We start from the raw sequence: 12,380 nt of genomic DNA, 5'->3' as shown, positions 1-12,380 counted from the left end.
CAATCTAATATCCTCTATTATTTTCCTATGTCCTTTTAGTATACCCATACCATACCACTGTTACTCTTGCTACAATTTCTCCAGACTATGCAAGGTTTTAGGAAAGGGGCTGACCTTTAACAATATCAAAGAAATAATTTTCTATATCCTTTTGCTTTTCTTTGATCACTTTCTCCAGCATTGTTTTCTCCTTTCTCTCCAGCTTTTGGCCCTTCTCACAAGGATGGAAGTGCTGCTCTTTCGTGTCTGGGCCCTGCTGGCCTTGATCCCTTTCCCAGGTGAGGCTATTTGGGGACAGTTTCTTTAGTCAGTATGTACCCGGGTGCAGATGGCTGGCCAAGGAGAAAGGGGATAAGAAGTACTTCAGGGCAAAAACTGACACTTGTCTGGACCCTAGGGAGAGATTCCTATTTTGGGATCATTAGGACACCGAATCTGTAGGTATCTCTGGCTTGTAATTGGGGAACCCGAATTGAGGGACAGGATAATAGACCATTAGAGAGAACTCTCCTTAAGAAATATGCCTTCTCTCCTTGGCTCCCTGCTGCCCCAGGACTGTCTTATTTTTCCACTCTTGAGAATATTTTTACTTCATTGTTGCCACCTTCTATGTCATGAAAAGCTACAATAGGGTCTCGATAGGAGAGGGCCCATAGCTCAATTATGAGGAGTGAGTTCTCTGGATGGCAAGAAAGGAACTGGAGCCTTAGTAGGTAACTCGGCCTCATGAGTTGTGTATTCCTAGATGGGACTGGTATTTGGGAGACGAAGCAGATGGTGGACATGGAGTAGCTAAAAGGGACCTGTAGGGAAGCTTTCAGAAGACTGCCTCTCACCTATGTCAGGCATCTAAAATTTACCTGATGTCTCTCTCATTGCACCTGAGATTTCCCTAACAGACTAAACTCTCAAGCATCCAAAAACATCTGTTGCCTTAGTACCAAAGCAAAAAGGAATAGTCTCATGTTGAGAAGAGGTGAAAAGCTCTCTGGGAAATGAATGACCCTAGGAGTCACCTTTAGGCTAGTGGTTCTTCTGATTTGGTATGCATATGGGTCATCAGGAATGCTCGTTCTGCTCACTTGCATTACTTCCAGGTCCCACTTTCACAAGTTCTTAATCATTCAGTCTGAGGTGAAGCTAGAATCTGCAGTTTTACAAGGACCCCAGGTGATTCTGGTGAAGGCAGTCCTTAGACCATAATTTCAAAGAAACACTGCTTTGAGGTATAAGTAACAAAGCTCTTTTCTCCAGGGCCTGATAACCCCTTGAGAGCCCTCAGCAGCCAATCCTGGGAGCTTCCAAGACCTCTGGAAGCTCAGGAAGAGAATGGTTTCCTGTGCATGAGTTTTAAGAACTCCATAGTTTCCAAGGTGACACTAATAGAGAAATCAAGATCCCTAGAAAGATGATGAGTGGAGGGAATGGTGGAATCAGGGTTTTAATTTGTTTATTAAGGGTCTTTTTCTTGTCTGGTTCCTTGTAACTTTTTCTTCAGGGTAAGTTTCCTATTTCTTTCTTTTTTTTTTTTTTTTGTAAGATTTTATTTATTTATTTGGCAGAGAGAGAGACAGTGAGAGAGGGAACACAAGCAGGGGGAGAGGGAGAGGGAGAAGCAGGCTTCCCACTGAGCAGGGAGCCCAATGTGGGGCTCAATCCCAGGACCCTGGGATTATGACCTGAGCCAAAGGCAGTTGCTTAACAACTGAGCCACCCAGATGCCCCTAGGTTTCCTATTTCTAACCATCAAATAGAATCAGCTTTGTATTTTATTTGGGTCATGTGTTCCTCACCAAAGTCTTTGGCCTATGTGGTTGATCATTTCAGGGGCTACTGAAGAGACATTTGAGGTTTCTGTTTGGCCAGATCAGGCCCTGGTAAAGCTTGGACATTCTCTAATGGTCAACTGCAGCACTACCTGTCCAGACCCCGGACCCAGTGGAATTGAGACTTTATTAAAGAAAACCCAGGTGGACAAAGGACCTCAGTGGAAGGAGTTTCTCCTGGAGGATGTCACAGAGAATTCTCTTCTGCAGTGCTTCTTCTCTTGTGCAGGGATCCAAAAGGACACAAGCCTTGGCATCACTGTGTATCGTGAGTAGGGCTGAGGAGGAAGGGAAGAGTAGGGGAACAGGACGAGGCCTTATTTAGGGAAAAATTAGAGATTTCTTTTAGGGGAGAGAATTAGGAACCTTAATAGAGATTTCTGTTATACTGTAGGAATGCTAGGGCTAATTACTTCTATTTGCCTTTGGTGTAGGATTTTAAATTAGGAGCAGACCATAGAGGGCATCCAGACATTGTGCTTGAGCATATGTTCAGATACAGAAGGCGTATGCCAGTAATGCTAGCTTATAAATGATCAAAAAAGTATACAATTAGTGCTAAATTATTTGACACAAATTCTTAGAATAAATAGGGTTTGGAGAAAGGAGGGTCTTTATGGGCCGGGATAGTTGGGAGAAGTCTCCATGGAAAAGGAGGCTCTTGAGCTTCCCTCCTGCAGAATGGTAAGGATTTGAAGTGATGGGGATGGGTGAGGAAGGTCTTACAGGTGGGAAAATAGCACCAGCATGGATACGGCCATAAGGGTAAGTGTGACCTCGGTGGGGTAAAAGCTTGGTAGACTAGGGTGTAGTTTTTGTGTGATGCTGAGGAGCTCCTCAGAAGCTGCTCGTCCCTCTGAAGCACCTCTGGAAGAGAGAAAGTTCTCCAGAATGGCAGCAACAGTCAACACAAGGGACTCCCCCTCAGCGGTCATATTTCTTGGCTGTGACTTTGGCCACCTTTCATGAGCAGACGAGTCAGAAGACTGACTCGTTCCATGTAGGGCAGGGTTGGCAGAAAGCTGACACTGCTGATCAGACGGTTCAAGGGTAACAGTCACCTTGTATCACAAGCTGCCTGTTCCTGTATCATTTCTTTCTGGAGAAGTGAGTAGCCTTCTCTCATCAAGCCCACTTTTTGTCTTAAAGAGCCACCAGAGCAGGTGATCCTGGAGCTGCAGCCTGCATGGGTAGCCATGGATGAAGCCTTTACAGTGAAGTGCCATGTGCCCAGTGTAGCACCCCTGGAAAACCTCACCCTTACCCTTCTCCAGGGTAACCAGGAACTACATAGAAGGAACTTTATGAGCTTGGCTGTGGCCTCCCAAAGAGCTGAGGTCACCATCAATGTCAAAGCCCAAAGGGAAGATGACAGGTGTAATTTCTCATGCCGTGCAGAACTGGACTTGAGTTCACATGGTGGAGGGCTCTTTCACAGTAGTTCAGCCATCAAGGTACTCCGGATCTTTGGTGAGTCAGAGCCCAGGTGTGGAAGGATCCTGAGGCTCATTTTCCTTGTCTTACCTTGGCCCTTGGGACTAAGTTCCCACAAAGTTTAAGATGAGGGTTTGAGGGTAATTGAGCTCTACCTCTACTTGGGCCTTAAACTTACCCTGGGGGACAGAGTGCTTTTAGCCACACTCCCTTCCTACATTGTGGAGTTCTACATAGCACATGATTTATCATGGTTTTCCTCCTTTCTTTCCTTTTCTTCATTTCTTGGCAGAATTCTCTCAGAGCCCCCAAATCTGGGTCTCCCCACTTTTGGAGATTGGGATGGCAGAGGCTGTGAGCTGTGAGTTGTCTAGGGTGTTTCCAGCCAGAGAGGTCATGTTCCACATGTTCCTGGGAGACCAGGAGCTGAGCCCTTTTGTCTCCTGGAAAGGAGACACAGCATGGGCCAATGCCACCGTTCGGGCCATGGAGACTGGTGATCAGGAGCTGTCTTGCCTTGTATCTCTGGGTCCAATGGAACAGAAAACAAGAGAGCCAGTGCATGTCTATAGTAAGTGACCTGCCTCTTCCCTTCCGCAACGGGTTTCTCTGCCACTGAAATCTTCCACAGTAAAGTCTTGGTGATTCGACAGTAAATATCCCTACTAACCTTTCCCAGGTATACTCTCAAGTGAGTTTTCTCTGATGAGTGCAGGCAGGTTGGAGACACGCATTGGGACAGTGGTTCTCTTCGGCCTTCACCCTGTTTCCCTAGGCCATCCTACTTACAGAGTGATTGTGGGTCCTTCACCTTGTTTCTAGAACAACTTTTGAGGTAAAGAGGAAGAATCTGTAAGATGAAAAGCCATCTTGCTGTCCTTGCCACAGAGGCATAGCCAAATGTATGCACCCTGCATTTGTTGTAAGAAGAACTCTCAAATTCCCAAATCTCATTGCTCCTGCCATTCAGCACAGAGGCAGGAGGGTATCTAAAGTCTTTCCCATCTTGTCTGCCTAGATACCACACCTTCAGCAGCAAGAGTACAGAAGTGGCTGTGAGTTTTGAGAAATATGTTTGGTTCTCTTTTTCCTTTTCTTATAGGCTTCCCTCCACCAATCCTGGAGATAGAAGAATTATACCCATTGGCGGGGACAGACATTAATGTGACCTGTTCAGGGCATGTATTAACATCACCCAGCCCTACTCTTCGGCTGAAGGGAGCCCCAGACCTCCCTGCCCCTGGGGAGCCTGCCTGGCTTTTACTTACCACCAGGGAGGAAGATAATGGCCGAAATTTCTCCTGTGAGGCCTCTTTGGAGCTTCAGGGTCAACGGTTGATCAAAACCACTGCAATGCAGCTCCATGTCTTATGTGAGTAGAAGACTGATCTTTCTGGTCAAAACAAGGATTATTATTAGTCTCTCATTTCCAGAGGTCTTGGCCAGCAACTTCATTATTAGAGTTACCACATTTTTCTCATTAAAATAAAAAAATCAAAGAAGGAAATAACATTAAAGCTTCCCAAGCTTACCTTAGCCCCAGGAAAATGAGCTGGGAGAAACATGAGGGGGAACTGGGAATGGAAAAGAGAATACAAGGTGATCAAGTGGTATTAGTTGAGGGTTGATGGCTGAGGACACAGAAAGTGATAGTTGGGAGTTTATGCTGAGGAGGGAAATTTTCATATAAGAATCTGTATTTTGGAAAAGTAGAAAATCTCTCATCTCTGGGGTCGTCCCTACCCATCTCCTCACTCACTGAGAAGCAAAGATGGGAAGTAGGGAAGCCACCATTGATAGGACAACCCAGATCATTTAGTCTGAATCCATTAGAATGCCTTTGATGTGTCTCAGACTCCTCGCCCCTAGGGAAGGAAAGACAAACATGGCCCAAAGCAGGGAACAGTGGTCCTTCCCTCAGGAAGGAAAGCTGTTGGGTCAAAGGGACACAGTATTTGGATTAGGGGAGGAGGGGGAGCTGAGCCTCTGGGTGAGGAAGGAATGTGACACACTGAGCTCAGTTCTCTGGGGGACTGTCTTCCAGACAAGCCTCGGTTAGAGGAATCTGACTGCCCTGGCAACCAGACGTGGGTCAAAGGGACAGAGCAGATGCTTGCATGCGTCCCAAAGGGAAACCCAACTCCAACCTTGGTGTGTACCTGGAATGGAGTGATCTTCCACCTTGAGGTGCCACAGAAGGCAACCCAGAGCCACACGGGAACCTACTGCTGCACAGCCACTAACCAGCTGGGCTCCGTCAGCAAAGACATTGCTGTCATCGTTCAAGGTGACTGTGGCTCTCCCCTGCTGCCAGGCCCAGGACGCAAATCCCCCAGGGGTTTGGGATTCTTATCGAAACCTGGAAAGAAGAAAACTTCCAGTGGGCGGAGGGAGGGTGAAACTGAGAGGTGGGTGTGGTAGGCTGGGAGAGGCAGGGACTCTCTCTGCCCTGGAACCCTCCCGAACTTTGTCTTCTGTGCTTGGGCAGGACTGGATGAAGGAATCAGCTCCACCATCTTCGTCATCGTTATTGTCGCCCTTGGAGTGGGTGTAATCACCATAGCACTGTATCTGAATTACCGGCCTTGCAAAATAGAGAGGCGGAAATTGCCCTATAGGCAGAAAGAGAAGAACAAAAGAGGAGAAAAGCCAGTTTGCTGTTCAGCAAGCAGAAAAGTGCAATGCACATAACTGTTAAATGGAAACAGCTATTTGGTTGAAGGCAACCTCTACTACTGGGGTTTCCTAAGGGAGGAAAGGGGGGGGGAGGAGAAAGGAGGAGACATTACCCTTTGTGTTCTGCAGTCCCATAAAACAGGTGTTTCAGACCCCGCGTCCCTTGTATCTCATCCATCCGCAAGCTCAGCTCCTCTGAAGTCACTCTAGTCACTAGGAATTTCACTCACAGTGTCCAGCTGATGAGAGGGCCTCTTGCTCCTCACTGTGTGCTTAATCAGTCCACTCGCTCTTAGACTCAAAAAAGATCCCTACCTTTGCTCCCAAACATCAGACTTAAAGAGATAGTAAGAAAATATCTCAGAAATGCAGCTCATTTCTCTTGGTTTCCTTATGAGTAGGTGGGAACCAGTTTCTTAGTCCACAGACAGGACTTCAAAGGGAGTGAATACCAAAGAGATAGGAATCAGAAGCTTATTCCTGCCTACACATTCCCCTGCTCCCCTAACCTGAGGTTTTGGAGTGCCTGCTCCCAGAGCTGAATTTGATAACACCATTAAGGGTCCGTGGGTGGTTAGGCTTCAACTCACTAACCATCTACTGTGTGCCTTGGAGGAGTGTAAAAGTCATAAATTCCATATTGGGTCAGACAAGCAGCTTCCCTAACCCCATGTTCTGTCCCTGAAGTGGACATTAGAGTTCTTCCATTAAACTGGCCTCATAGGTTATGGGCTCCAAACATCTATGAATTCCTTTTCATAATCAACTATAAAGTAATCATCTGTGAGTTCACATTTGACATACTAATTTTTTAATCTACGCAGGCTCTTAGGATAGAGTTCCAGTGTTTATTCTCCCTTTCCATAAAGAAGTATTTATTTTCATATGTCTGCAAACTATGTCCTTTAAGCTTCAGAACAACTCCTCCTGTGACAGTGTTTACCATAGATCTTATGATTCAGCTTCCTTCTCTGTTCTTTGGAAAATATATATTCACTCATACAGAAGATATGAGGAGTCATAAAACCAGATCTTTTCTCCCAAATCAGTCATGTATGGGTCACTGAAATGTTGTATATAGTAAAAAAATAAAAGTGATTTTACGATATCTGAAAGTATTTCTCTTCTGTGTCATTTTGGAAAACTCTTATTAAGCCACGTGGTTGCATTTTGAGTACAGTTTCTAAGAAAAGAATGTTAAGCTGGTAGCACGAACAACTAGCCCAGGGCAGGTGGTGTGTTAGCTCAGGGCAGCAGCCTGTGTGACCTGCCCTTAAAACTAAAGTTGAGACCTCCAGATAGAGGTCTGCAGCCTTCCAAATTGTAGACATTATGAGAAAGAATACAGCATCAGGCATCAAAGTGAAAAAAACTCATTCTTTTCAGACCTTAACCTGAGTCTGGGTTATGGATCAGGTATAAAAATAACCCTTTGATTTCAAAACATACAAGGCAGTAGGGAATACAACGGTGAACAAAACAGTGTCCCTGCCTTCTACAAGCTTCTAGTCAACGAGGGAATCCAGAGCAAGTCAACAGGAAATCACAATTGTACCTTAACTCCCATAACAGGGAAAGCACAGGTCTTATGAAAACGCCTAACTCAGGATCAAGGGAGGCTTCCTGGGAGGAGACTGAAATACCTTGTTTGATCTTCAGAACAGCATCACCCCTGCCTTGCATCAAATGACCTCAGCCTCAATTTTTCCACTAAATACAATAGCCATTGCTCTCTCATCATGTGAGAAAATTACTCACTTTTCTGAATTAAGCACTTAGGGAAATAAGGAAGAGGGTTTAAAAGAAAAGAGTACAGAGCAGCCTAATCCAGGAATCTCCAGCCATTTTCAGTGTCTTGGGATCAGCTGCATCAGGTCTGTAGTTACCCCACAGAGCAAACCTCACCTCAAGGCCCTCATACCCTGAGGCACAGTGGAGGTGCCAGGGAGAGCCTAGAGGCTCCTGCCTTTGCTTCTCACTGCCACTTGGTGTCACTGTTGACAGTCCTACACAGGCCATAAAACCTCGTGCTTCCCCCTGATCCAGGTTCCCGGGTCCGCTGCCATGGAGCTTTCAGGGAGGATAATTCGTTTCCTCGGGCTTGGTCTACCTAGGGGTGATTCCTTGCATGAATTTCCAGGGTTACAGACCTCACTACTTTAGATTAGCCGTCTAGTAAGGCTCTTCAGATTTTGGTAGGCCTTTCCCTATGTAGACTTGGAACATCTGTTCCCTCTCTTTCCTTCCCCAGGGATCCACACAACCAGGGGGCAGGCAGCCCCTCCTAGTTAATTCTTAAAGTACAAAGGATCTCATTACATCTCTTTTCCAGAATAATAAAGCTGGTCTCTGCCCATTCTTCTGAGGGTGGCTGCCTTGTCTTCAGGGAGCCCCACCCATAAAAGGTTTGCATATACTCTTTTTCTGAACAATTAGCTCACACTTAACTGCAGCTACCCTGATTATCTTCAGGGAATGAGAGCTACCTTTAATACTCCATAAATTTATCCTCTTAAGAAAGTCAAGTTGACTTTCTGGTGTCTTTCTTTATAGACCTGAGAGAAAATAAGTTAATTCTTCAGTGGGGCCTTCTTACTATAGGGATAATAATACTAGTTACCTATTACAGGATTATAGTTGGAAAGAAATGACATAGTACTTATAAAAGACACTAGCATGGTGTTGTACATGTGTACACAATATCAGTTCTTACTACACTAATAATGCTGGTGCTAGTCATACCCGTAATCATCATAAACTCAAAGCAAGGGTCAGAAACCCATGGCAGCCATGGAGGGCCATCAAAAGTCACATACACCACGGACACCTTTCTCTTTTCCATTGTGTTCTCTCTTCTATTCCTTTCCCTTTTCCTTTCTCTACTTCTCCCCTTTTTTGTGCCCTACGATGTAGGACTACTAGTAGGATGACCAGTTGTATCAGTTTGCACTGAGCTGAGGTGTTCTGAGATGCTAAAATTAGTAGTCTCATGCAGATGGGGAGGAGTTGATGACCCTAATCTTGATAGCAGTTGAAGTATTTCTCATGTTTGCTGGGGCCTCCTGAATTAAAGCTGTGAGGCAAAGTGTCATGTTTGTTTGACCCAGATGACCAGGTCCTGTCATTCTGAGGACTTGTGAAGAAAGGGGAAAGTGTCAGTTTTGTTCTCAAATGTGTATAAAGTATCAAAACAATATATGTGTTTCAGCAATGCTGATGTAAGTGTTCACCTTAAAAATAAAACTGCCAGTTATATTAACAGCAAAAATAGGTTTATTGGAGAACAGCAGAGAATTGCAATCCAGGACAAGCAAGCTACATGTACCAAACCCTAGGCAAGTCTGTAGAACAGAGGAGAGGACCAGTTACTTTATAGAGGAAAGGGGGACGTTGGGAAGACTGTTCTAAACAAAAGGCCCATTGGAGTAAAGTGTGAGCTGGAAGTATGGTGGCTTCTCATTGGCTGGGCTGTTGCTGGGGGAGGAGAAAAGCCTTTCTTCCTCAGCGGTTGGTAAAGCAATATCCAGGTGCACGGTCTGTCTCCTGTTGGGTCTGCCATCGTCAGGTGGTAGGGTATGAGCGCTCCCCCTGCCGGTCTCCCAATTCCTTTCTAAACAAGATTTTCTTTGATTAGTTTTCACATTTCCCCTTTCTGATCAAGATCTTTCTTTGAAAGCATCACTGATCAAGAGTCAGGTTCTCCACATTTCATGGTTTTGTTCCTCAGTACCACGAAGGGCCTTCCCGGTTGGCATGTTCTAAGTTGGCGGGAAAGTGCCTAGCAGTTGGAAACCACTCAAGCCACATTTGAGTAACAAGGAAGGTTCAGAGGGAGAGCTCTCAGGTACTTCCCACCTGTCATCCAGATTTATCAAGACTGTAAGCACTGGAGATCATCCCCAAGGGTTGAGCCAGCATCACCTTATTGGGTACATTGCTTTTAAAAGTCTGATAGGCAACAAAATACAAAACTCAAAATAATGATACAAAACAGAAAAAGTAACATTAACAATTCCACATCATATGATGGTTCTAAACCAGGACTCTAGGTCTGAAAGTAGCTAACTGAGAAATTTATTTGCACTTATTCAGACCTAGGGGAGAAAGGTTCTCCCTGTGAAGGCAAAGTCTCCACCTAAAGCAACCATGAAAGAGGAATCGTGGATTCTGCAAGAGCACACGGAGAGAATTAACCCAGTGCAGTGGGGAAGAGACAGTGCAGGTAGAAGCATGGAGCAACAGCTGATGAACTTTTTGCAAAACAGCAAACTTTGAAAGCTGTTTAAAAACAGTATTGTTATCTCAAAAGAACTGTTTGAAACAAACGTGTTATTGATAATACAGCCTCTAAGGTTGCAAAGACCATGAAGTTCAGAGACCATGAATTTGGCTAAGAGTCTAAATTCAGTTAACAGTTCAGATGAAAGAAGCCTTTGTGAATTCTGAACCTTCTAATCCTTCAGAAAAAACAAGCGTAAGATTAATTTGTGCTGGGATCATCATGAGGCTGTTTCCAAAAGCCCATAATCAAAAGAGGTTTCCCCCTTTCGCACGGACTTAGAAAATGCAGACAAGGGCATCATCTTTCCACACACACAAAAAAGAAGCAACAGTGAGAAAAACGTCTACAGGCCTGCCCTGACATCTTGGAAAAGTGGTCCCATCAGATGCCACCTGCTTCAATTCTGGGCAATCTTACCTTCAGGTCACCAGAGGGCATGCAGGTCCAGTCAGGGTTTGGTGCTTTCTTTAGATGTGTCACGTGAATTCAAGAGGCTATGCTCTGGAGTTTGGTGGCATAAGGGTTGTTTGGAAGTTCCTGATAAAGTCTTCTCCAGCGAGGTTGAAGAGAGCCTTTCCGGAGGTGTCTTTTCCAACAGATGAAATAAATCTCTAGGTTGCAAGGTGTGAGGCCATTCTCCCAGGAATGGACCATGAAAAGACAGCTGTACCAAACCATGGTTATTTTAACGAAGCAGTGAGGCCCTTGCAATACTGAAGTGTATCTTCTTTTGTCAACTGGGGGTCAGCGGAGGCAGGGGCCAAGGGTATCGGACGTCCCGGGACTACCTCAAATGGTGAGAGTCTACGAGTTCCAGGGTAGATCTGAGATTTAGGACTAACGGCAGTGCTTTTGGCCAGTGTATTTGAAGGATTTCTTAAAATTTTGCCAACTGAGTCTTAACAGTGCCATTAGTCTGTTCAACGAACCCTGAGAACTCAGGATGGTATGCACAATGAAAAGTGCTGTGAAACCAGCAAATGGCAAAATGGGTTCTCTGATCACTATGCAGTATGAGAGCGGTTCCCCAGGTAGGGATATCTTTTTCTAATGGAATTTTAGCCACAGAAGAAGCATTGGCCTGTCTACAAGAGAAAGCATCGTGCCAGTGAGAAACATACAAACCATGGCTAAAACATTTATATCCACGAGAAGGGGAAGCTGTATCAAATCCATTTGTACAAACAGGTTTCCCTGGATTATACTTTAGACAGGTGGGACAAGAGAGGAAGGTACTTTTTGTGACCTTGTTGATATTTCCCCACCAATATTGGTGCGTGAATGCTATTATTTCTCAGTGGACCAATGTTTAATGCATGTACAGCGCTAAGGAATGGAAAATTTAGAATTTCTGGTAGGGCTGGATTGTTATTTGGTCCAAACCAGAAGTCCCCCTTTTTATTGAGTCAACAATTACTAGATTTCCAAAAGTGTTTTTCCCTCTCTGGGGCCAATTGCTCGGTATCTCTGGTCAATTTTTCCAAGTTATCATTTGGGAGAACATCACTTTGGAACATGACAGAGGTTTAGCTTTTTGTTTCCTTGGGAGCACTGTTTCTGGCAAAAATATAAGTGAAGTGGTTTACTTTGGCCTCCAGGGAGTTGAGTCTAGAATGCCCAGGACCCTTAGTAATAGCCAGAGCAGCCAGCAAAGTATGGCATCTAAAAATTTTTGGACATAGAAGCCATTTTTAATTTTATTCCCATTGGAGGTAAAGACACCTTGCTGTTTCCATAACATTCCAAAGTCATGAGCTACCCCCAAAGCATACCACCTATCAGTGTAAATGGTAACGATTTTATCCTCAGCTAAGTTACAAGCTGGAGTAAGGCTGAATTATAAAGGTAAAGCTCCTGTCTCAACGACTTCAAAAGGAGTTGCTATAGCATACCCAGCACAATATTTACCATCCTTTAAATAAGAACCATCAGTAAGGGGCATCTGGGTGGCGTCTGACTCATGATTTCAGCTCGGGTCACGATCTTGGTGTCGTGGGATCGAGCCCCACATCGGGCTCTGCACTTAGCATGGAGTCTACTTGGGACCTTCTCTCCCTCTCTCTCTGCCCCTGCCCTCCCCCCAACTTGTGCTCACGTGTACTTTCTCTCTCTGAAATAAATAAATCTTTAAAAAAAAAAAAAAGAAACATCAGTAAAGCATG

General features: G+C 44.9%; 1 protein-coding gene across 1 annotated transcript; it reads left to right on the top strand.

Moving 5' to 3' along the window:
* The first annotated feature begins 205 nt into the window (after positions 1–205).
* On the top strand, positions 206–5,958 carry LOC102744530 (intercellular adhesion molecule 5). The gene is given in 8 exon segments (XM_081805953.1): positions 206–278; positions 1,828–2,094; positions 2,976–3,296; positions 3,553–3,831; positions 4,363–4,632; positions 5,305–5,547; positions 5,749–5,894; positions 5,896–5,958. Coding segments are annotated over 8 exon segments (1,644 nt in total). The 5' UTR covers positions 206–223.
* Positions 5,959–12,380: the final 6,422 nt, after the last annotated feature.

This window comes from Leptonychotes weddellii, chromosome 15 (genome assembly GCF_054177405.1).
Source record: "Leptonychotes weddellii isolate Sample4059 chromosome 15, ASM5417740v2, whole genome shotgun sequence".
Lineage (NCBI taxonomy): Eukaryota > Metazoa > Chordata > Mammalia > Carnivora > Phocidae > Leptonychotes > Leptonychotes weddellii.
The sequence above is the reverse complement of the archived record's forward strand: the minus strand, read 5'-3'. Positions and strand labels throughout refer to the sequence as shown.